Raw genomic sequence first — 25,398 nt, forward strand, 5'->3', positions numbered from 1 at the left:
TAAAGGACTCGTTTACGTGTTTTTGAGGGGCTAATATGTCAGTCAGCTTTTCAAGACCTCCGTGGAAGGCTCATTTTTGAGATTATCAGCACTTTATTTTATTCTTGAACCAACTTTCTCCAAGAAACATGGCTGTTTGGGTTATCTTTCCAATTGTTCTGTGTGCCGTCTCATTCATCGGGTGTTGGACAGTGTGAGTTCACAAGGTTTTTTGCCATTTCTCTCAATTTAAATGACATAGCCTATTGCAAATGTATTGTTAATTAATACTCAGATAGAGGTTTTTGTTACAGTCTTTTATTACTGATCACATTTTTGCCTTACTATTATTATTTCTTATATTTCTTCACTGTTGATGAGAATACTAGCTAGATAGATAGATCGATTGATTCATTGATAGAAAGATAGATAGGCATAGATTTAATCGTAATTTACGTTTCAGTCATAATTCATTAATATCTACATTATGACATTGGTGCTGACGTGTAAATGATTGTTGCATAACAAGTTTAACAACAAGAGGCAAGTAATTTCAGTGCTGATGTCATAACCGTCAAGGCACATTATACGTTAAACTCAGTAACCAAAGTCAGGATCAGAAAAACTCAATGACAAGTCAAGACTGGTCTTTTCTGCTCTCTGGAAGGGGAGTCTGATCTAAGACAAATTATCACATACATTGTTAAATGCTCGTCAATTTCTGAGTCATGCTGTATAAACAGGTTCCAGGTTACTAATTAAACAATCCCTATGCATCTACTAGAGCAAGAACACTGAATAGAATTAGTAAAGCACAGTATTTTGGGTCTAATTTTAGTACTATTTTTATTTTCTTTCTGCAACTTGAAAAAAAATATGATTTGCAAATAAAAAGGCCTATAATTTGATTGTGCCGAGTTAAAAAATATCAATAAAACATTACATAATGCACTATCAAAATAACAAAAGCAATCAAATGTTTTAATTACAACATTTTCAAAAGTTTTAATTACAAAAAGAAGTATTCAAAATGTATCATTTAACTTACAATCTGCAAGGAGTGGCATAAAATAATGTCAGATTCTCCAGAATCATTTATACAGTACATAAATACACTGTAAAAAATGATTGTGATTTTAACAGTAAAAGACTGTAAAAATGCTACAGTAAAAACCTGTTAACTGGTTAACAGTAAGTTTCCATACTATATTCGGTGAATAAAGGTAATTACATTTAATGTAATTTTAGAGTAAAATACTGTTAAAAATACGTTTTTGGAAGTGAAAAAGAAAAAGTCATTTTTTTACGGTGAAGTTCTGGCAACCACAGCTGCCGGTATTTTACCTTAAATGTCACAGATTTTTTTTTACAGGCTGTGAATGGAACAAATAGTTAGTAAGCTGGCTCAAAGGAAGACAGGAATCATGTCTTTGTGGCAGTTTTTCTGGTGATTTAGGGTTAACACAAACTTTCTTCACCTTACAAATGGTTGTCAAAAGCAAAAATTATCTGAATCACACAGATTCAGCAAAACAGGCATTTGGAATTAGAACAACAAAATTAGTAAGAAACCAATATTGGATTTCATTCAGCAAATATGATGCCGAACAGTGTAATATATGCCTCTGTAAACAAATCAAAGTGACTCAAAATGACTTGCGTTGTAAAGAGTTCTCTTGTCTTTACAGATACGGACTTGCATTAAGTTTCAACCATGTCTGCTCACTTAATAACTGGTAAAGTGATGAGTTCAACCAGCAGTATTTAATCTTATCATTCTGTTATGCATGTTTCATTATAACATTTTTTTTTAATGTAACAGGGAATACAGAAATTCATGTCACCCAAATGAAACAGGGAATTGCTGCACCCTGAATAATGTTCCCACCATAAGGTCTGTAAAACACATTAACCTCTAAAACACCTGTTATTTTCCATTTCATAATCCAAAAGAATGACGGGCATTTTCTGTTATTTTGCAGCACAAGTGGAACAAACTTTCCAGAAAACTCTCTTTTCACAGCAACAATCAATGCTGGTTCATTTTTGTGTGGGTTTTCAGATTATGTTTCACATCTGTCTTGACAAATGCATTCAATATAATTACATTTTTATCACTCATGGTAGTGAATTGTATTGTGGTTTAAAGAGAGACAATCTGTGTAATACATCTTCTCTTTGTCGGCACAGTTCTGATTTTTTGCGTTTTCCATCATGCACACATCCTGGACAGGAACAGTGTTCATTCTCTTCTCAGTAAGATTGCAATGATTTTAGGCTGTGTGGTGTCTGTGGGTGCTTTCATGGCAGGGAACTGCAATGTAAGTACAGTAGAGTAATTTTACTTCTTTTTTTGTATAAGCGCTGACAAATCACTACAACAATTCTTAAAGGAATAGTTCACCCAAAAATGAAAATTTGCAGAAATTTTACTCACCCCCAGACCATTCAAGATGTAGATGAGTTTGTTTCTTCATCAGAACAGATTTGGAGAAATTTAGAATTACAACACTTAATCCTCAGCAGTGAATGGGTGCCGTCAGAATGAGAGTCCAAACAGCTGATAAAAACGTCACAGTAATCCACATGACTCCAGTCCATCAGTTAACATCTTGTGAAGCAAAAAGCTGCATGTTTGTAAGAAACAAATCCATCGACTTCAAAACATTGTTTCTAAAGTACTAGAATCCTTTATCCATAATATTGCTTTCTCCAGTGAAAAAGTTGTCTCATGTGAATCTGGAGAGAAATATGCACAGATCAAGCACCGTTTACAAAGTGAAAACAGTCCAAAACAGTTGTAAACAATTATTTTGGTGGATTTTGATGTGAGAGGACAACAGGGAATGAGAAAGCATTATTATGGATTATGGACACTTATTTTGGCCAGAAGTCACAGTTTAAAGTTAAAACACCTTAATAATGGGTTTGTTTATTACAAACACACACTTCACTTCACAGAATGTTAATTGACTGGATTATTGATTATTGTGGTGTTTTCATCAGCTGCTTGGAGTCGCATTCTGACGGCACCCATTCGCTGCAGAGGATCCAATGCTGAACAAGTGGTGCTAAATTTCTTGAAATCAAACTGATCTATATCTTAAGTGGCCTAAGGCTAAGAACATTTTTAGCTAATTTTCATATTTGGGTGAACTATTCATTTAATAAAGGGATTCTCAGGTGACATGGTCTTAACAAAAGAGTCTAACACTATCCTTACTTTCAGTGGCCTCACTCTGAAAAAACAGACAAAAATAAAGGTCCTTAACCATGTATATAAGATAACAGGTTGTATGACAACATTCATGTGAAGTCAATCATAGGTGGAGTCACAAAACAAACTCTTTGCATGGTTGATAGACTGTTTTAACCTGTTAATTTAACCTTAACCTGTTTTTTCCCCCCAATATATTTAATTACATTTTTACTATACAACCACATCACAAACTTGTAATTCCATAGTAATTACATATCCTTGTTTAAAACAGAATTAACTGAAACATTCTCTTTACTTACTGTATTGACATCTAAAGTACCTTTAACATTCTTGGAAACTTTCCATAACACAAAGGGTTCTTTACAGTTTGTTACATTTTTTAAATGTTTTTCACATTAATTAAAAAAATGGTTCTTTTAAGAGCTGTTAACTTAAAGGTACTTTGAGAAACCCACAATGGTTCTTAAATGGCATCAATGTGAAACACCTTTTTTTTCAGAGTGTGTAGTGAAATGACCTTATAGATATGAATAGACATTGTTTCCTGTGTTTTCTTGCAGCCAGCAGAGCTGGTGTTGCTCCATTACCTGGGTGCTGCTGTGAGCTTTGTGTTTGTGTGTCTGTACATGACCATCCTGACCTCCCTCACTAGTAAATGTATGATGACTGGATGTGAACGGGTTCTCTACCCTCTACGCATCGTCTCATCTTGTGAAGCAAAAAGCTGCATGTTTGTAAGAAACAAATCCATCGACTTCAAAACATTGTTTCTAAAGTACTAGAATCCTTTATCCATAATATTGCTTTCTCCAGTGAAAAAGTTGTCTCATGTGAATCTGGAGAGAAATATGCACAGATCAAGCACCGTTTACAAAGTGAAAACAGTCCAAAACAGTTGTAAACAATTATTTTGGTGGATTTTGATGTGAGAGGACAACAGGGAATGAGAAAGCATTATTATGGATTATGGACACTTATTTTGGCCAGAAGTCACAGTTTAAAGTTAAAACACCTTAATAATGGGTTTGTTTATTACAAACACACACTTCACTTCACAGAATGTTAATTGACTGGATTATTGATTATTGTGGTGTTTTCATCAGCTGCTTGGAGTCGCATTCTGACGGCACCCATTCGCTGCAGAGGATCCAATGCTGAACAAGTGGTGCTAAATTTCTTGAAATCAAACTGATCTATATCTTAAGTGGCCTAAGGCTAAGAACATTTTTAGCTAATTTTCATATTTGGGTGAACTATTCATTTAATAAAGGGATTCTCAGGTGACATGGTCTTAACAAAAGAGTCTAACACTATCCTTACTTTCAGTGGCCTCACTCTGAAAAAACAGACAAAAATAAAGGTCCTTAACCATGTATATAAGATAACAGGTTGTATGACAACATTCATGTGAAGTCAATCATAGGTGGAGTCACAAAACAAACTCTTTGCATGGTTGATAGACTGTTTTAACCTGTTAATTTAACCTTAACCTGTTTTTTCCCCCCAATATATTTAATTACATTTTTACTATACAACCACATCACAAACTTGTAATTCCATAGTAATTACATATCCTTGTTTAAAACAGAATTAACTGAAACATTCTCTTTACTTACTGTATTGACATCTAAAGTACCTTTAACATTCTTGGAAACTTTCCATAACACAAAGGGTTCTTTACAGTTTGTTACATTTTTTAAATGTTTTTCACATTAATTAAAAAAATGGTTCTTTTAAGAGCTGTTAACTTAAAGGTACTTTGAGAAACCCACAATGGTTCTTAAATGGCATCAATGTGAAACACCTTTTTTTTCAGAGTGTGTAGTGAAATGACCTTATAGATATGAATAGACATTGTTTCCTGTGTTTTCTTGCAGCCAGCAGAGCTGGTGTTGCTCCATTACCTGGGTGCTGCTGTGAGCTTTGTGTTTGTGTGTCTGTACATGACCATCCTGACCTCCCTCACTAGTAAATGTATGATGACTGGATGTGAACGGGTTCTCTACCCTCTACGCATCGTCTCCTCGTTGATCCAGATTACTGCCACCATCCTCTGTATCCTTTTATGCTCAAAATATTTTGCATATTTTTATTAATTATGGCTCAGTATGTCCATGCTTACAAAAATCCTAAGGTCAGCAAGAATGACATACAGGTGAAAAGGAAGAGCGGTTGTAGTTGCAGGTGTCTTTAGATATACACGGGCCCTAACAATTTGATAGAAATAAAGTAATATTATTTTATAGAAATAAAGCAGAGACTCATTTAGGAAAACGTTATGTAAAGATAGATTTAAAAGGCTCAAAAAAGTACACTACCATTCACATATGTGGGATTGATGTTTTAATAAGAAGTCGCGTACATTCACTAAGTCTTACAAATACAGTAAAAACTATTAGTTAAAAATCATTACAATTTAAAATAAGTCTTGTTTTAATATATCTTATACATTAATATAATTAAATTTATTCCTGCAATGCTTCATTATCTCTGTCACATGAACCTTCAGAAATCAGTCTAATATGCTGATTTGCTGCTCAAAAAAAAAAATCGTATTCAGGTTTCTCTGATGAAAAAACTTTTCAGGGAGATTGTATATTGTTTAAAGCTCGTCATGTTTAAAAATGTCATTTATATGACTCATATCACTCAATTCTGTCATTTATATTACTCACCCTCATGTCTACCCAAACCTGTATGCATTTCTTTCTTGTGAAACACAAAATAAGATTTTTTTGGAGAATGTTGATAAGCAGTTTCGGCTCCCATTGTATTTATTTATTTTTTTGTCACTACCTGTTATTGTTAACAACATTCTTCAAAATATCTTCTTTTGTGTTCCACAGGCAGGTGTGGAGCTACATGAGGGTGAGTCATTGAAGAACTGTCCCTTATAGCTAGTTGTCACATTTGTTTTTCCTCCATAACTCTTCTTTCATCAGATGGCATCTTCTTCATCCAGGAGGATTACTTCTTCAGGCACATCTCTGCTGTCTTTGAATGGTTTCTGTGTGTCAATCTGGAGCTCTATGAACTCAGCTACACTGTGGAATTCTACTTTTTCTCCTCATCAATGCTTTCAGTGCTTTTAGCCAAGAAAGAAGAGAAACCTCTCATTTTGTCTTAATGTTAAAACATTTTTTTTTCGTTATGGATCTTATAAACCATTTTAAATATAACCTCATTCAAGCTGCAGGTCTACTCAGGGGACTTTTGAAGACTTGTAAAGGGTTTGCACATACTTTTGAAGTTGTAATATAATGTACATACTCCTTGAGATAGCAAGCACTGGATTTACATTAGAGCAGGATACTCTGATTTTTTCTCAGAGTGGAGCAACAGGCACTTTGAATTTCTCAGTTTCTTTCTAATCATCTTTACTTTAAAAATACTATAGGAAAATACCTTGCAAATGCAATATTTGATCTCGTATCTAGATTTCCTGTGAGCAACAGTAACTTGGTCGGTGCATGCTGTTTAAATGATTGTTCAGTGTTTACCTCACACTTTTAATCTAATCACTCAATCCCTTGATAATGTGGAAATCAACTGCTTGCAGGAAATGTGTAATTGTCAGAAATGAAAGTGTTCTAAGGTCTATGTAGAAAAAGATAAGAATAATCCATTCATAGTCACAGGTCTATCTCAAATTAAATTATTTTCCATTATCCCTTATTGTGTCTGAACTTCAAGACTCTAGATATAGGGTGAATTTAGGTGAATGGCTATGGATAAGTGGTCCAATTTACCTGAAACGACCTTATTTATATTAGAAAGGGTCAGATTTAATCAAGTTTAACTCCTGATATTTTTTACTAACAGAGAATTACAATGCAAAAACTATTTGCTGTGTCAAAGCAAGCAACAAAGTGCTCAATTTTTTGCCTCTGTATGATAGTTTGACATTTTATAGTTGTACAGGTTTTACAAGTTTTTTACACTTTCAGGTTTAATGGGGTAATCATCTAAAGTTTTCTTCCTGCCATTTTTATTATTAAAGGGGTCATATGATGCGATTTCAATTTTTCCTTTCTCTTTGGAGTGTTACAAGCTCTTGGTGCATAAAGAAGATCTGTAAAGAGATATTCTTTATAAAAGTTAAGAGTCAGCCACGCCTACCTAAAACGGCTCGTTCTAACACGCCCCCACATGTCTACATCACGATGTGGGAAGATTTGCATAACGCCGCCCAAATGTTCACGCAAAGAAAGGGGCGTAACTTTTATTTTCGCTGTAGTATTGTTGTTGCTGCCACCATGTCGTGAAGGCGCTGTGTGTTTCGTTGTGAAAGTGAAACTACTTTGTTTGGCCTTCCAAAAGAGGACAATATCCGCTTCTTCATGCCTAGAGCTGATCCGTGCTGGTCGCTAATGAAATACATCAACTTCATGCTGTGGATTGCCGGAACGGCTTTCACCGTGGACGAAGCGGAGTCCAGCCCGGGGTCATCACATGTGGTTGCCGCAAGCCCGCCGGACACTCCTTCTTCGAATCCGCCGCCCGCCTCAGCTCACTCTAGCCCTCCAGCCTCCGCTCACTCTAGGCCGCCGTGTGTTTCATTGTGAAAGCGAAACTAATGTATTCATATGTATTGGCCATGAAGACTCGAAACTGTTTTCACAGATAGTCTACTATGTAACTATACAATCTCAAATACTGCATGATTTAGAAACTTCCAGAACAGGGAGGGGAGATACAAGACAGCTTGTTCAAACTTTTGAACTTTCAGAGTGGAGGAGTGACTTTGTTTGGAAAGGTTATGTACTTCTGCTATAAGACAAAGACACTGATGCAGCTGAGGACTCTGGACCTGTGCTAAAGAATAGCGTTGAAAGGAGTGCAGAAATGAGTCCTAAAACCTGGAAACCAGTTAGCATTTGTGCACTCAAGGTTCGGTTTCCCCAAAATCTAAGGTGTGTGGCAAACACAAGCTCAAGATATTTACACTTTTTATTCTACAACATAAAATGCATCAGCAATACCCAACTTGTGATTTTTAAGCATCTTGAAGGCAGTTGCTAACAAGTAGATAAATGGGACAAAAGGGGTTTTCAGGGACATTAAACATCTTCACACCAAACAGGAAAACTCATCTACTCACTAGTCCGCTTTTACAGTTTTGCTGTGTTTATAATGGTGCTCTTGCAAACTAGACTGGAAGAGTTGTCTAAAGCTTAGTGATGGTGACGTTGAAGCTTTGCAACCCATGATGTAGTTTCTTTATGGCATAACTTTAGCTGTTTATTCCTGGCCACTGCATTTAATTTATAAATTCGTTTGCGCTGATGACAACACATAACACAACTGTTTAACTTTCAAGTAGGTTTGAACTCAAGAGAATAAAGAAACAGGGAAAAAAATTCAAATGTTAATGCAAAGCACATAACCTTTACTTTGAAAGAAGGTAATATACATCCTGGAATTACAGATAATAAAGATACATTATGAGCAAAATAAATTCACAATGAATATCCTCTCTTCTTTCACTGATCCAAAGATTGGGGCAAACTAGAAAATGTCTACAGTATCAATGAGGGGCAAAGTGGTAGCAAACCTAAAAAGCATGTATGTACAGGCATTCACTGAATACACTGTAAAAAAATAAATAAATAGTTGAAAAAAAAAAACAGAAAAAAAAAACAGCAAGCAGTACATTGCTAAGAACCTCAAAAAGTAACCGAAAGAAAACAGGAGCTTGATTTTCATGGTGTTCCTCTCACTACATAGTTGCAACTGCAATGCATATATCATAAATAGATGATAGGGGAGAAACGCAAATCTTAGATAGGTCTACAAGCAAGATGCCACAATTCCAGCATAGCTGAAACAATAAATGACCACTCCTTCAAATTCCAAACTTGGAGCGCGAGCAAAAGTAATCCTTTACAAACCTTTAGGATCAGTCAGTCTGCAGGCGCCTCTGCAATCACTTCTCATGCCAAACACCTCCAACCAAAGCATGTTAAAACAGTTTGGGCCCTTAAAACGTCCGTGTGGGTTTATTTGTTCATCTGACGGTGAGAAACACTTCATGGCGTGACGCGTGAGAGAAAGAAAGGTTAAAGCAAAGAACGCTATGTCTCTTATCTAAGCCTTAGAACCTCTTCAGCTAGGTAAGTCTCGATTAGTCCTTTGAACGACTAAAATGATATCAATAACATCTAGCTCAACTCGTATAGCTTTAGCTGATGCGGTCCTCTCTCAGGTCTAAACAAGCAGACGTCCCCTGATCCACATGGTAACGGTGCTGATCATTTCAGGCTGGAGAGCACTACATTTACATATTTGACGTTTTTTCTTTTCTTAAAAAGGAAGGACATTATAGTAGCTGACAACTCAAAAGTATTAATGTGATGCGAATTTGAAATTTTATAAACCTACAATGAGTTGAAATGAGTTTTCTTCAAACTGAATACATGTTCTTTGTTGTAGAGCCACTTTTGCTAGAGGTGTCATCATGTGACTGGTATCCGATGAGGGTTTTGATTGGGATACTCAAACGCTCTTTGTATTGTTGCCTACAGGGGAAGAACAACAGATTTCACTGTCACGATGAAGGCTTCGGTACAGAAACGGCTAGATATCAGCATATTTACATCAAACAAACATTTCAGGTTGGAATATCACACTCCGGTATTGTCTTTCCAATGTTAGACCAAGTGGAAACATCTGATCTGTTCTTATTTGTGCTTTAAATTCCTTAATGTGTTGCATCTATGTGTAGACTGTACAAAGTAAGCAACACACCCTATCGTCATGATAGCGTCCCTGTTTTGGCAGTTGCCCGTCCAGATGGATATTTTATCCCCCTTTGGCCTGACATTGACCACAGCTCCACACACGTCTTCACTGGCTTCATCAAAGGACTCTCCAATTAAACACAACAGCTGCAAACAACACAGACAGTCAATATGCACACCGAGCTGTCCACTAATCCATGTGAAAACGTGAGCCAAAAAAAAGCAAGTCTTACTGTCTCCATCCAGTAGCGGTCAAGGTCATTGTGTCGTTGCTGTTTGCTGAGGGTCATTAACCACCTTCCACCAAGTTTATTCCTGTCATCCTCCCACATGGGTTTAATACCATCCTGAGACATACAAAATAATCTGGAGATCAGCGTTTTGTCATTTTTGCAAATTGCTAACATTCATCTTTTTATCAGCATGCAGATAATTAAAATCACACGTGGCCAGAGTGATGCCCACAGAAACTCAAAAATGCACCTGCTTTGCAATAAAATGTTTTGTTAATAATCAACCACAGATTTCAGTTTGGCCATATAAACACACACTTCCTGATCTTACCTTAAATAAACAGTAGTCACAGCCAAATCCAAGCTTACTGGGCTGCTGTATGTGATTGTATAATCTGAGGAGTCAAGTCAAATCCATCATAATTTGCCATTCAAATTTTCAAGCTTTGTTATAAGATAAAAAAAGGGATGATAATGTGACTTCAATATATGAGAAGGGAAAAACACTTACGCCCAGAAATCTTCCACTGTGTCAAACTTGGAGATGAGACGCAGATTTTCTGTCCAACTTTTGCTCTTGTCATTTTTGAAATACCAGAGAGCCCATCTGCAGGGACATAAATAAGCACAGTGAGCACAGGTCTCTTTGGGTCATTCATATAATATTCATGCAGAGATGACTCGTACTGTCCTGCTAACCAATGGAAAACCATGGCTGCTCTACAAAAATTTGAAATATTACAGGTTACAGTATTATTTACTATATAGTATAGTATACACTGATCATGTGATTCTCTGAACAGATGGTAAGCGGCTGAAATGATGATACTGAAACTCAAGTTCTTTAGTTCATCTTGAATCATGTTCGAGAATATGATCATTAGTTTTCACACAAACTCATGGAGTTGTCACTAAAGCTAATACCAATCATTCTCAAATTCATGTTTGTTTTTCAATTAAACTTTTCAATCTAATTGTTCTAGTGATAACTACTGATATTTGTAATAGGAAAAAAAGGATTTAAAAAAAAATGCAAACAATATGATTCATTTTATTTAGCAAAGACACGTTAAATGTATCAAAAGTGACAGTAAAGACATTTATAATGTTACAAAAGATTCCTATTTCAAATAAATGCTGTTCTTTTGAGCTTTCTATTTACTAAAGAATCCTGAAAATAGCCTCAGCTTCCCCCCAAAAAAAAATATATATACTGTATATATATATATTAAGCAGCACAGCTGTTTTCAACATTGATGATAATAAGAAATGTTTCTTGAGCACCAAATCATCATATTAGAATGATTTCTGAGAGGATCATGTGACACTGAAGACTGGAGTAATGATACTGAAAATTCAGCTTTGCATCACATGAATAAATTACATTTAAAAACACATTAAAATAAAAACAATTATTTTAAATAGTAATAGTATTTCACAATATTACCGTTTTAACTTAATTTTGATCAACTAAAAGCAGCCTTGGTGAGCATAAGAAACTTATTTCAAAAACATCTAGTGCATAAAAGAACAAAAAAGAATTTTCACCTTCAACAATGTTTCATTCTATCCAGAAGTATAAAAGAAAAAGGGCAGAGAAACAATGCAGCTCCACTAAACAAAAACTGCTATTGTTATCAGTCATATAATAAGAGGTTGATGAAAGCAGCAGAGAGAACTGGGGATCTGACAGATGCACCCTGTCACTGATACTGCAGGGTTATCTGTACTGACCTGTGGTGAACAATGGAATGAAGCAGAATGAACATTTAAAAAAATGACTGCCATACAAGCTGAAATGTGAATGCTACTCTATACTCTATCTTTCAGTAGACTGAGAGACAGCTTTCATAATGAATGAAGGTCCCCACAGATCTAAATATCACAGGAATAAGCAATGGGCAGTGAAAAGGCAGAAAGGGCTGGAATGAGACAGCTCAACATGTGAGCTCAGCACTTCCTGCAGCATGCTGGCGGACTGCCACCGCATCGCTCATATGACTTTTGAGCTCAGAAAGACACTAAACACTAGGGTTGGGTACCGAAACCCTATGTAACAGGTATGTACTAGAACCGAATCAGAACGCAGATTTCGGTGCCACCAATGCTTGAGCGATCGATTGAAATATTTGTTCTCTGGTTCTCCGAAACGGACGTAAGAAGCATCATCACCGGCACCTCACGTGAAAAATTATTTCCCGACTGAGAAAATTCATGAACGCAAGTCGGATAGCTCTAATAATACAAATCCAACACATCTTTGTAGTAACGCGAGTGTCCATGTTGTTTTCACATTCCGACTTAAAAGCACAACTCGGGAAATGAGAGCATCGAGGAGCGCGTGAATGCAATAATTACACTTGCTCTGATGGCAGCAGGTAGCCTTCTGTGTAAAAAGCATATGGTAAAAAGGCTATGTCGATTAGCAATGGATTCTAAATATACTTAATTATGACGAAAATACAGATAAACTATACATTGTCGCAGTCAAGTGTTCAGTGTCTTTGTTTTATCATTCAAAACATTTAAATCTTCTGTTTACTCAGTTACAGCCGTAACAATGCCTTTGTCCATATTAGGGATTTCCTGAGTCCTTTTCCTTCTGTGATACTCATGTGGAGTTTCTGCGCAAGGGCGCCCTCTGGCGTCTAGTATGAATGAAACAGACATTAAAGGTGTTTATAGCGCTCAATAATGGCCAATCCATCCTATTTTGGGTAATTTTTAATTTTTTTTTAAGTATTGGTTCAGGCACCGGAAGCGTTTTAAAAGTATCGATTTGGCACCGGTATCGGAAAAAACCTAAACGATACCCAACCCTACTAAACACTGCCACCTAAAATGTAACTCTCTACGCACCATGTCACGCAAGACTAGATTTGTAAACATCACATCTTCTTAATATGTCCCAAGTTAAAATTTAAGCCAAATACAATCTGCTTTACAATTACAGTGACTTGCAAGTGTAAGTACAGATAAACCAGACAGAAATATACACTACTGTTTAAAAGTCTGTGGTCCTCAAGATTTGTTTCTTATTCTGACCAAGGCTACACTTATTTAATCAAAATACAATATAAATAATAATACTGTGAATTATTATTAATATTTTAAATTAACTTATCTCTTGAATTTTCAGCAGCCATTCCTTCAGTGTCACATGATCCTTCTGAAATCAATCTAAGCTAATTTGGTGCTCATGTGGCACCGGTATCGGAAAAAACCCAAACGATACCCAACCCTACTAAACACTACTGCCACCTAAAATGTAACTCTCTACGCACCATGTCACGCAAGACTAGATCTGTAAACATCACATCTTCTTAATATGTCCCAAGTTAAAATTTAAGCCAAATACAATCTGCTTTACAATTACAGTGACTTGCAAGTGTAAGTACAGATAAACCAGACAGAAATATACACTACTGTTTAAAAGTCTGTGGTCCTCAAGATTTGTTTCTTATTCTGACCAAGGCTACACTTATTTAATCAAAATACAATATAAATAATAATACTGTGAATTATTATTAATATTTTAAATTAACTTATCTCTTGAATTTTCAGCAGCCATTCCTTCAGTGTCACATGATCCTTCTGAAATCAATCTAAGCTAATTTGGTGCTCATGCTGCTTAAAACTTTTGTGGAAACTGTGAAAGGCATAGGCCAAAATGTGCACTCTCGTTTTAGTGATTTTGAATAAATACTGCCTAGAAAATTGGTCAATTAATTCCAATTTTCAATTCAGTTTTTCATTTTTTATGCTCCTCATATTCACCATCACTTAATAAACATTGCATCATACAGGCCACAATGCTGCTCTTTAGATATTGGTAAAGATCTCTCCATGGCTGCATGACGACTGGACCACATAGACCCCCTAATGCACTAGGAGGACTGAATTAAGTTACCTGTGCTCAGTACAGCATGTTACAGATGTGTTGCATTGGGAACATCAGATAAAACTACACAAAGAAGAGAAATGAATTTACCGGTGTTGCAAAGGGTGTTTGATGTACTGTTCAGGACTTGTCACAGCAGTCGTAGGACTATCAGCACGGCCTTCTTCATTTTCAGTTGCTCGCTACATAAATGCAAAACAAGAGAAAAATGTAATTTCCAGTAACTTCAGCAAGTTTCACTTCACAAAAAGCGACAGAGCAGAGTAATTTCCACAACTATTTTACAATTCCTAGATTTTCCATGACGGTGGGAAAACTGATTACAGAAAGTTAAGGGTCGTTCCACACAAATACCCCAACAATCACCTCAATGCTAAAGTCCTGATCCTCCCAGACACCTTAAACTGACCTACAGCACATTTTGTACACCTGTCCGCCTGGCTTCACTGTTAAAGGTGCTCTAGGATCATCTGAGATCTCTGGATAAGTAAGTTAGCAAAGATACTAAATGGAAACAGCTGTTGCAATAGCAAACTATTGGCTCCTAAAGCCCTGGACATCAGAAAGACTGACTGGACCTTCAGGCCTGTTACCAAGACAACTCGATCACAGCGTGCTCTTCATTCAGTGTAGCTCCGATCACACACTATAGAGTTAGTAAATCGAATTTCCAGTTCAATTTGGAGTCATACACCCTCTACTGTCGGCTACGGTATAAGTTAAGCTTCTCTGAACACATGCTCACTTATTTCAGCGATCAATGACTATCGTGCTATTTTCGGAGTCAAACTACACGGTAATGCATTCGTGCACACTGAAAAGTCACATTTCATTGAAATGATTCATTATGAAGCGTATTAAGCAGCCACGACTGAGCGCGCTAGCCGATCACTGTTAGCCACGAGCACACGTGTCCAGATGTCTGGAGATCTCATCTCATCACGTCGAGCCGAGTCGAGAGAAAAACCCGTCACCATCCACCCGAAGAGCGTTAGAGTATCATTCCGCCGATCCGAAGTGACCCGTTAACGGGTGTGAGGACTGGTGAATTGCCGTTGTCCGGACCCTCCCTGTCTGTCTCTAGTCACCAGCAGCAGTGCCGCCCCGAAACCCCACTGAACGCATGAAGGACACCTCCAGCTTTTAACAGTGCTGCTCACTGTTTAAACATGTCCCGCAGACAACACAACAGACGCCGCTTTACCATTTCTGGTCGCTGGGAAGCCCTAAATGAAAGAAGCCCGCTCCCACTTACCGGCTCCGAAGTCGCCATCTTGCCTGTGAACAATTCTTCTGACCGTGGGACGCTGCGTCACGCACGCGCTCAGAATCTACGGAAGCTGGCTGGGCTCACGCGCGCTGGACGCGGGAGACAAAAACGCTATTTTGAAACATACACATAAAATCAAGAGAAGCTTAAAATCTTATTGTGTAATTGTAAGGAAACAAGTGTAGTGATGGTTAATGCAACAACAACAATTTTAATGTATTTATTTATTTATTACTAATAAAATTCAACTAAATACAACAAATAAGGTCAAAATAATCTTATTGTAATGCTAATATTCGAATGGTAAAGAATACTTCCTTTAATTTGTAATTGTATTACAGTAACGAAAAGCACCACTAATGCCAAGAAAATAATTTCACAATGCAATGAATCTTGGGCGTACATAGGCTTCATTTTCTTTATCCAAAATGAAATTTATATATTTTTTAATATTATTTTTGGGTGACTTACTCATCCATGTACTGTAGCATTGTCCAAATAAGCTGGTAATAACATGGAACATTTTGGTACTGTTTGTTATAGGCCTATATCTAACCAAATCTCCACATAACGAACTAAACTCCTAATATAAACAGCCTATAACTTTCATATTATGTCTCATTAAAGTAATTCAACCTAAATACTGTTGAAACATCAGTGGCATGGGATCCTCACATTTCTGAGTGGTTTCGTTCTGTAGACCGATCAGGTCTGCTTCAGAATGTGTATTCCAGTCCAGACTGCAAAAAGAGGCTTGGATGTGTGACTTCAGCCTAAAACACTCCAAACTCCTACACAGAAGGATCCACTTGCATTCAGCAGGAGTTGTGCACACCCTAACCTTCCCCAATTGTGTCTGCCCGACTCTCCTGCTGACCCACAGAAATCACACATGCAGCTGCTGTTTAGAAAGCTTTTGGAAAGCTACTTTCCTTTATATTCTCTTTTATCTTTGTTTCCATTATCATTTGTACAGATCTGTTTATCTATGGCACCGGTCACATATTCACCTCAAACATTCTCATAACATCTGCATGACATTTCCAGGATACGTTTTCCAGGTGTACTGGAATTGGAGAAACAAAGTCTACAAGATGTTTAGTATAGTAAAGAGAGAGATAAAAAACCCTTGGGAGGAACCAGAGAAGCTGGTTTGTTTAGATTTTATTCCTCCACCTTATATTTTGGCCCTAAAATGTCTGGTGTCAGGAATTGTAAAAGAGATGTCCACTATACTTCAGTTTTGCTTGACAGTAATTGGTGCTTTAATTAGTGGATTTACAGATGACTTGAGAATGAAAAGAGATCATTAATGTGTCAGGGAAGATGTATACTTCAAGTTCATATATTAAGTAAACTTAAAGCTGAAGTATATTTTATGTAGCAACTAAGTATACCAATATCAGTATATTAGTAGTGTACTTGTACGTGTACTATGTGGTACTATGTCCCATTTTTGACTTCATAAAAGTATATTTTAAGTGTACTTTACGTGTTCACAGTAGAAATTTTTTAGTAAGTACATCTACTGTAAGTGTTTTTTTTTTAGCCCTGAAGTTATATACGTCTTGCTGATATTTTAGTTTATGAATACACTCCATTTTTTTCAGTGCATACTTGGTGCAAATATAATATAACCAAGTATGATGTTAAGTTCACTTAAAAGTATATACGTTCAAGACAACTTGTAGTATACAAACTATTAAAGTAGTAATTTGCTGAGAGTATTCGTCAAAATGCACTTTCATAAACTAAAAAAATGGATTGAAGTATAAATTGTTAACTAACAATATCCCTAAATTGACTTATAGTGTAGCTGCTATACTAACCACAAAGTTAAACTATAGTTTTATATTTAAAGTTTGCTATTGTTACACTTGAAAGTATACTTTTATAAACTAATTAGGACATCTTTCTCCTAAGAAGTATTGAAATAGTATATATATACAAGTAGTGCATTAAAATATGTACATACTTGGAAAAAAAAATACCGCATACTAGCATAATTCAGACTTTTCTGTAAATGTCAGTTATAAACCAAGTATACTTAAGTATAAATTTAATCTCTATTCAATACATAAAAGTTGGATTTAAAGTATGTATGCTATTTTTAGTTTAAAAGAAGTAGGTCTATACAGCACTGGAATAAGCTACTTTTTTTGCAAGGTAATCATGGTGAGTATTACGTGGAGACAATCCTGACAGTTTATTCAGGGAAATTCGATTCTTGAGTTTTGCAGACCTGTGTAATATAAATTTAACAAAACATGGGCGTTAGGGTCATCTCAGGATGCACACCACAGTTTGTCAAATACTGTCCATAGAGGGCACTAGAAACTGTTTGTTGATTTTGAAATGCACTATTTTTGTTGGAGTTATGGTGTACTCTTGGAGAACATACTCCTGACAAACTGTAAGAGCCAAAGCTCTAAATCTGGTGTCATGTCATAATTAACTGTCCTATAGATTCATGTGCAACTGTGCGGGTTGATTTAAAATCGTTTATAACCGAGAGTGGATTCTCTCAAATTCCATGTCATTTGATTTTTCTGCCAGGAAACTCACTCTTTATGACAACATAGTTAGGGAATTGATATTACCGAACACATTTGGCATATATGAGCCAAATACACATTTGAGCATGGTTCAAACTGACTAACGTTCAAGATATTTTCAAAAATCTATTCAAAATATCTGATGTTCTTGAAAATACACAATATAAAATATATGTGGGATGGAAATACTGTTGAAATGCTTGATGAATTGCTACTACATGACTTCTCTTATACTTTGTTACTATGTCCTGTGTAGAATGTATTAGATAGACAGCAATGTGTTTGGGCTGTGAAAAACTGCTATTTGGGTGCATACAAGAGTTGCAAAATCATGCAGAAAATGTGCAAATGGAAAAGCCTCACACTTCACATGTACCGTACAACTACTGTGCATTTTATTTTCTGAAAGTAAAATCTCAAAAGCTGGTGTTTCTTTCCTTGACAGATCATTTCAAGTCACAAAATGAACAAGTCTTCAAGTCATCTTCTTGTTTGTTTTGTAGGTAAGAGGTTTAAAATTCCACATTATAAAAGTGCCCGTAATGGCTTACATTCATACTTCAAGCTGAAGTGTGTCATTTTTTTTTCAATGTTAAAATAACTCTAGTTCAATATTCAGATAAAAAAAATAAGTAAATAAGCCAATGGTAGGTTTAATTCCCCAAAAATGTAACATCTGCATCTCTTAGCTGCTATCAAATCATTGCTTAAGACCGGCCCAACACAACAGCATTGGATTAATCAATCGATTTGCCTGACTATCTGAGAAAACTGCCAGAAAATAGTCATTATTATTAATGCAGTTTTGTTTGATGATGCTAGTGGAGCAGAAATTACACACTTCAGCTTTCATTCAACATATACGAGAATTGTCAAACTGATAATATACATGAAGATGTTGTAAGGGAACAAAACATAACCAAAAGTAAATAAACACTTTGGAGAATTTAATTGTAAGACAATGCAAAAATCGTTGAAGCTTGTGTCCAAAGTTACATGGGCAGAGAGACCTGAGAAAAGAGGGAAAATACAACAAAAAAGAGGGAAAACATGCAAGAGACGCCTAATGTGAATATATTAACTTAAAAAGGAATGTAACACATTTTTTTCTTTAGGAACATGCATTTGCATTTTTTTACCAGACTTGCAATGAGAGCCATGTTAAATCATCTGAACTCAAATAAGATCACATGAGCCAAATCTAACCAAATGAGTTTATGGTATTATAAATCTACTGTAATTTACACAGAAATGCAGTTTGTTTTAACCAGCGACACAAAAACCAACCCATAATTCACATAAAACAAGAGCTTGGAAAACAATAGCTTAGAAAAATGCATAAAATCAGTGAGCATTGAATCGAATTGCATTGGTAATTCCCTTAGGCTATCTGACGTTCATAGTACTGGCATTTCAATGTCAGTCAATTACCATCAGGGGCCTGTGAGGTCATAGTATTATTTGTGCCACATAAAGTCAAGAGGAAAAACACTCAATAATATAGCATGATCTAATGATATTCAAGCTGAGTAAAACATTCAGCACCGGCCAAAAAGAAAGATCCAGAACTAGTGCAGCACCTACATGTGATTTGTCAATGCTAGGGGAACTATGAATAAGCACCACTGATGAGCACCTTCCCTGAGCTATACACAAACTCAGCTCAGGGTTACAATATCATCTTCTTTTTGTCACACATGATGGTTTTACACAAAAACAACAGTATCATTGTTCAGCAAAAATAGATTTAATTGAAGAGACAGTAGCGTGAATGTACCCATGCCACTCTGTGACTTCAAGTTCCCCAAAACATAGGCTCACATTGGGTTACTGTTGAGCTTTTCTATCTTTGTCGCAGCTAGAGTACTAGTTAAAACACATTTTCAGAGACAATGTGTAAAGTTTCTCACAACCTACATGACAAGATGTTGTTTCAAGTGCTGAAGTACAGCATTTTGGGTGTACAATGGTTCTGAACACTGACGTACACTCTTTAGCACCATAAAGATGAAATTAACAAGACATTTCTTAGCCGTATGTTCACTTTAAACCTCATGTAAGAGTAATGTAAACCTTTTGTTTGAGCCAATATCTTGACTAGGCCTCTGGATACATATACAATTACATTTGTCATAAAATTGATCTTTTCACTCAATGCACCTAAATAAAACCAAACATACTTGCGTATAAAAATGCGCAGACACTGATCCACCCCAGCCCTCGCACTAAAAAGTGATTGATTTCAAATAAAAATGCTCTAGGTAGCAATAAAAATAGATGAAATGACATCTCAGGAGGTGTCATGGGATGTCTTCAGAAGCACCAGTGAAAAACATACAGTAAATTCGTTCAAACATAACTTAACACGCTTGAATTGTATAAAATGATTAAGCTATTTCAAGTCATGTTTCAACCTCTTTGGGAGTTAAAAAAAAAAAAAAGAAACTCAAAAATTGGGACCAAATAATATAAAATTGTACATAAGTGCCAGAAATCAAAATGCAGCATAAAACTTTCCATGATTATTGCTTAAATATGCAAAGTTTCATAATCATGATACCAAAAATCGTGTCCGGAGATACTTGAAGATGAATAAACCAAACGTGCATATTGGAAACTTCAAAGGTCAAGTTGGTCTGAAGATACAAAGTGCTTTTTGAAATGATGCCATGTCTATGTCTCACAACAGTGTTGGGGAAAGTTACTTTTAAAAGTAATGCATTACAATATTGCATTACTGCATAAAAAAGTAACTAATTACATTAGTTTGGAACTTTTTATGGAAAGTAATGCATTACGATACTTTTGCGTCACCTGTGCTAGGCTTGGTTATTTGTTTTTTAATAACAAAAACCTCAAAAGTTATATTTTTGGCAACTGTAAAGGCCATTTCACACCAAAAGTGAAATTAATAAGCCTCTGGAACTCCCAGTTTATCTCAACACGTGGACAGGAGAGGTGTCAGTGAATAACTTGCGTTACTTATTTAAAAAAAAGTAACTAGACATATTTTGTTACTTTACTAGTTACTTGGAAAAAAGTAATCTGATTACAATGCCGGAACAATGTACCTTTTTACCAATGACCTGTAATGACCCATGTGTGGTTCATATTGGTCATTTAACCTTACTGCTACAATGGCAGCATAAAATAGCAACTACCGAGTGTCGGACAAGACAGCACCCAAGGCTGAGACGAGAATATAGAATTCACATTTGACAATGTCAATTCGGAGTGTTTACTACACACGTCATTTCAAGGATGACATACTCCTATTGCAGTAAACAGGCTTGGACCAGAAATTAAATTACAAAATAGTCTTGAAAATGATCAGAATAAATAATCACATCTTCTATGCACTAATTTCATCTATATGTATAAAACCAGTTTTATAACATCTGTTCTGAGCACCATCTCTTTACAATAAAAAAAACACAGACATACACACCAAAACTCACAGTTAAAAACCCACAAATGGTAGTCTATTTCTTCGTAAAAGCTGAGATGAAGAGGACAACTGAAGAAGAGCACACGTAAAAACGGGCATGAAAGGATGAGAACTAGCTGAGGTAAGGCATTAGCTAGACAAGCACGGAGAATTTCACGTCCAGCGGTTGTAAGGCCCAGTGACGTGCGTGAGGGAGTAGGGCGCTGACATGACGACGCTGTCACGCGGAACTGTTAGCGATTGACGGGTAGGAACCTGAAGCTTGTGTCTCTCTTCCGGATAAGTCTCGTTTTCACTCTCCGTATCCGAATCCATCTCCTTTGACCTGTTGTTGAGTCCCTGACGCTCGGCTTCCTCTTTCTCCCTGGCCTTCTCGGCCATTTTAGCCTCCCACTGTTGCAGGCCGTGGCCCGGAGTGTTAAGGCTCTTGTGCTGGTAGAAGACCAGCGAGATGCGGGTGGGATGCGTGCGGTTGGGCTGCAGGATGGGAGTGGTGGCGTGCAGTTCCCGCCGAGCGCATTCGATCAAGATAGAGCCGTGGGAAGGAGCCACCGCGACCCCGCCGATGTCCCTGTCGAGGAAATTGTGCTCGCTTTCCGACCACACTTCCTCCACTTTACCCACCTCTGGGGTCAGGGGTCGCGCCGTATCTGGAGGGTTGCGGTGGTCCTCCAGGTTCAAGCGACTGTGGAGACCCTCGGCTGTGGGCGGGGAGAGCGGGGTGGGAGCTGCGCCGCCCTGGAAGCACCGCATCTCCTCAGGCTCGGATTTGAACGAGGGAGAGTATTTTGAATTCGTTCTCAGAGGATCGTTCGGATACGAGTTTCTTAACGGTTCAGACGTCTGCCTGATGGTCTCGAGTCCGTGTCTAAGAGAAGGAGAACCATTGCTGTGGCCCGTTCCTCTTGAGGGATCATGCGGTCGAGGGAACTCTGGGTGTGTGGACATGCCAAAGCTGGAGGCCACAGGAGGAGTGCGGCATATGTTACTCTGGTTGTACGGGACAGTAGAGCGGAAGTCTGAGAATTGGTCTCCAATGCCTGGAACACCAGATAATCGCATGCTGGAACTTAAATTACGAGTATCCTTTTCCAAACATGGTGAATGTTCAACAGAGGTTTGTTTGAAACCTGTGGACAAAATAATAATAACAATGTAGATTAGAAAAGTCCCCAAAAGCTTCCTGGAATAAATCAGTGGCACAACAGCCCCTATTTAATGATCTATTCTCAAGAGAAATGTATATTTAATTTACAATATGAATTAAAATCATTCCCATTACATATCCATCATATATCCATACTTTATAATCTCAGTGGTTATCCGGGTTATTTTTGGCTACTAAGAGAAACCTATTCTTGAAATTTACTTTTGGTATATATCTGGTTTCAGGAAATAGTAAAAAGTGAAAATTCTATCCGATACCAATAAACTAATAAATATTTTCATGTTATGACTGAAGATGTGAAAAACAAACAAACTATCTAAAAGGTAAAATGTATTTAAAATGCTAAAAGTGAATTTAGGCATCGCAGCATTATAATGTACGGCATGAAAAATGGATATTCATTTTGAAATTTGCTAAAGATTACATTTAACTGTGCTATTAAATTATTTATCAAATAATTATTAAATAATATTTCAAAAATAATAATAGAAAAATAATTATAAATAATTATTAGTAGCAATGATGATCTTAAAGTGAGTGTTGGATGATAGTAAACAATCTAAATGTAAAAATGTGTAATTGAATATTATAAAGAACTATAAAGAATTAAATTACTGTAAAGAAATAAAAAACAAAAATACTGAAATATTGCAGATAACAGAAAACTGATTGTTACTGGAACGTCCTGATTTAGAGGTCACCATAAGGGTACGTTTACACGACAACAATGTACTAAAAACTGAAAAGTTTTTTCTTTGCATTTTAGAAATGTTTAGAAACACTACATGCCTGCGCACATACGCATTCCTATAGACTCAACACACAAGTATGCACATCATTTTCACAAATTAATTTTTTTTGTTTACACAGAGACGAAACTGTATCGTTTTTAAAAACTTGCACCTTGAAACCCGTTTTCAAAAGTTTGCATTTTCAGACCCCCAAAAGGCTTATTGTGCAAATAGATGGCCAAAATGCATAAGAAATTTTCTGTTTTAGTTGAAAATGGTGTAGTGTATATGCCCCCTAAACCAGGGGTTTTTAAACTGTTTCTGGAGCCTCCCCAGCACTACACATTTTGAATGTTCCTCCACCTTACATCAAAACCCCTGCCTGAAACCAACTTGTACACATCAAGAAAATGGCATGCCTCTTAAGAAGGAAGGCTGAACTGGATATACCTTTAAGATGCTCGTTCTTCACTTTCACAGGAGTGCCCCGCTTACTGTCCAGGCCGCTAAGTTTCTCAGCATGGGCTCTTTTAGCCTCCATCCTCCTCTTGCGTGCTGATTTGACGGGCTCAGCCAACATCCTTACTTCTCTTGGGAAAGCAGAGAGGACTTGCAGTGCCCCAGACTTTATTTTGGCCCACTGGCCCTCAACATGTCCAAACTCATCCGTCTCAGAGATCTTGTAGAGCGGCAGGACGTGCAGCTGCTCGTCCTCTGGAATGTTCCGCACTGCACGGTTATCCTCCTTGGTTAAAGTACATACCTGCAGTTCACATGAGGCAAGTGCATATCTCATTTATCTCAGATGTCAGAAAATGAAAAAAAGAAGGTATTAGAAGGACAATGACATTGACAGTTGAAGTGAGACTCACCACAGTGCTTCCATTGGTCATGTTATGTGTGTCTCTGTGGGCATGAGCGCAGAAGTCCACACATGCAGTCACACCAGAGAACGGTCGACCTTCAGTCCTGCCCAGCCGACAGTCCTGCCCCTGCTGCTCCTGCTCCACCTGACAGGTTACAGATCATCAACTAACTTAGCAAACATTTTTACTGTTGAGCTCTGCTTAAGAGCAGTTTTAACATTGTGACAGATTGTGACATTTTGATTATGTAATTCCTACCTGGTTCTGAAAGGCCACAGGAGCAAGTTTATTGTACACGGGGGCCAAATCTGATGCCAGATTCTGCAAGTATTTCTCCAACTTCTCCTCCTAACCAAACATCAAACATTATTGTAGTTTGAAAGATGAAATAAAATGACCATAAAGCATAAATACTCTATCTTTCGAAAAATTTGAGGTTGGTATGATTTTTTTCTGTTTTTGAATAACATCACTTATGCTCAGCATGGATGCTGCAAGGATTTACTTGATTCAAAAATACAGTAAAAACAGTAATAGGGTGAAATATTATTACAATTGAAAGTAACTGTTTTGTATTTTAATATTTTTTTTTATTTTAATTTAAAATGACTGTAAATACATTTTAATTTATTCTTGTGATGGCAAAGCTGAATTTTCAGTCTTCAGTGCCACATGATTCTTCAGAAATCATTCTAATATGCTGATTTGGTTTTTTTAATGAAACATTTCTTATTACTATCAATGTTGAAAACAGTTGTGCTGCTTAATATTTTTGTAGAAACTTTTTTTCAGAAATATTTGATGGATAGAAAGTTCAATATAACAGCATTTATTTAAAACACAAACTTTTTTAACATTACAAATGCATTTACTTGCACTTTTCATCAATTTGATGCATCTTTGCTGAATAAAAGTATTAATTTCTTTAAAAAAATCTTACTGACACCAAACTTCTAGATGTTAGTTTCAGTAAAATGTATTTTGTTTATTCACAAAATAATGTTTCATACAGCACATAATTTGTGCACTGCGACCACTGTTATCATTGTTTATATTAGGTTTTCATAGTACATCTTGCAATTCTTGCAGGATGGCTTTTAAAGCTTGTATGAAGAAGATGCAGCAGAGTATACAATCTGCCGTACTTTACACAGCATTGTTCCGCCACTGTAAATCAGACACTTGAATTGGCTGAAAGTGTATAATAATGAGGATAATTTACTTAAAGGGGTCATATGATGCTGCTAAAAAGAACATTATTTTGTGTATTTGGTGTAATGAAATGTG

General features: G+C 36.6%; 3 protein-coding genes across 5 annotated transcripts in view; 1 reads left to right on the forward strand and 2 right to left on the reverse strand.

Moving 5' to 3' along the window:
- LOC107690177 (transmembrane protein 150A-like) lies at positions 1 to 6,867 on the forward strand. The gene is made up of 7 exons (XM_016488422.1): positions 1 to 193; positions 1,668 to 1,715; positions 1,802 to 1,873; positions 1,962 to 2,029; positions 2,170 to 2,300; positions 5,077 to 5,254; positions 6,142 to 6,867. The coding sequence occupies exons 1-7, from the start codon at positions 129 to 131 to the stop codon at positions 6,324 to 6,326; spliced, it is 747 nt and encodes a 248-aa protein (XP_016343908.1). The 5' UTR covers positions 1 to 128; the 3' UTR covers positions 6,327 to 6,867.
- A 1,692-nt stretch (positions 6,868 to 8,559) lies between these two features.
- On the reverse strand, positions 8,560 to 15,417 carry eif4e1c (eukaryotic translation initiation factor 4E family member 1c). 2 transcript variants are annotated; one of them, XM_016488421.1, is made up of 7 exons: positions 15,329 to 15,417; positions 14,164 to 14,255; positions 10,684 to 10,779; positions 10,504 to 10,567; positions 10,173 to 10,286; positions 9,947 to 10,086; positions 8,560 to 9,717 (listed from the first exon to the last, which is right to left on the reverse strand). In XM_016488421.1, the coding sequence occupies exons 1-7, from the start codon at positions 15,344 to 15,346 to the stop codon at positions 9,603 to 9,605; spliced, it is 639 nt and encodes a 212-aa protein (XP_016343907.1). In that variant the 5' UTR covers positions 15,347 to 15,417; the 3' UTR covers positions 8,560 to 9,602. The 2 variants fall into 2 exon arrangements, with proteins under 2 accessions (XP_016343907.1, XP_016343906.1); XM_016488420.1 differs by having other exon boundaries at positions 15,278 to 15,370.
- A 5,523-nt stretch (positions 15,418 to 20,940) lies between these two features.
- tet1 (tet methylcytosine dioxygenase 1) overlaps positions 20,941 to 25,398 on the reverse strand; it is a 52,800-nt gene continuing 48,342 nt past the window's right edge. For both annotated transcript variants that reach the window (XM_016488418.1, XM_016488419.1), the window contains 4 exons: positions 24,370 to 24,459; positions 24,118 to 24,255; positions 23,696 to 24,008; positions 20,941 to 22,476 (listed from right to left, as the gene is read on the reverse strand). In XM_016488418.1, the coding sequence (XP_016343904.1) occupies positions 21,500 to 22,476; positions 23,696 to 24,008; positions 24,118 to 24,255; positions 24,370 to 24,459 (1,518 nt within the window). In that variant the 3' untranslated portion in view covers positions 20,941 to 21,499. The remainder of the gene's footprint in view (positions 22,477 to 23,695; positions 24,009 to 24,117; positions 24,256 to 24,369; positions 24,460 to 25,398) is intronic.

This window comes from Sinocyclocheilus anshuiensis, unplaced genomic scaffold (assembly GCF_001515605.1).
Source record: "Sinocyclocheilus anshuiensis isolate Anshui unplaced genomic scaffold, SAMN03320099.WGS_v1.1 scaffold1581, whole genome shotgun sequence".
Lineage (NCBI taxonomy): Eukaryota > Metazoa > Chordata > Actinopteri > Cypriniformes > Cyprinidae > Sinocyclocheilus > Sinocyclocheilus anshuiensis.

Bases quoted from the DNA above. Each gene is read 5' to 3' on its own strand.
- LOC107690177 (XM_016488422.1), top strand. From the start codon at position 129: ATGGCTGTTTGGGTTATCTTTCCAATTGTTCTGTGTGCCGTCTCATTC. The intron at 1,716-1,801 runs GTAAAGTGATGA...TTAATGTAACAG, and splicing joins GTCTGCTCACTTAATAACTG to GGAATACAGAAATTCATGTC. The intron at 5,255-6,141 runs GTATCCTTTTAT...TTCTTTCATCAG, and splicing joins GATTACTGCCACCATCCTCT to ATGGCATCTTCTTCATCCAG.
- eif4e1c (XM_016488420.1), bottom strand. From the start codon at position 15,346: ATGGCGACTTCGGAGCCGGTAAGTGGGAGCGGGCTTCTTTCATTTAGG. The intron at 10,780-14,163 runs GTAAATTCATTT...ATGTCCCTGCAG, and splicing joins AAACACCCTTTGCAACACCG to ATGGGCTCTCTGGTATTTCA. The intron at 10,087-10,172 runs GTAAGACTTGCT...TGTTGTTTGCAG, and splicing joins ACCGCTACTGGATGGAGACA to CTGTTGTGTTTAATTGGAGA.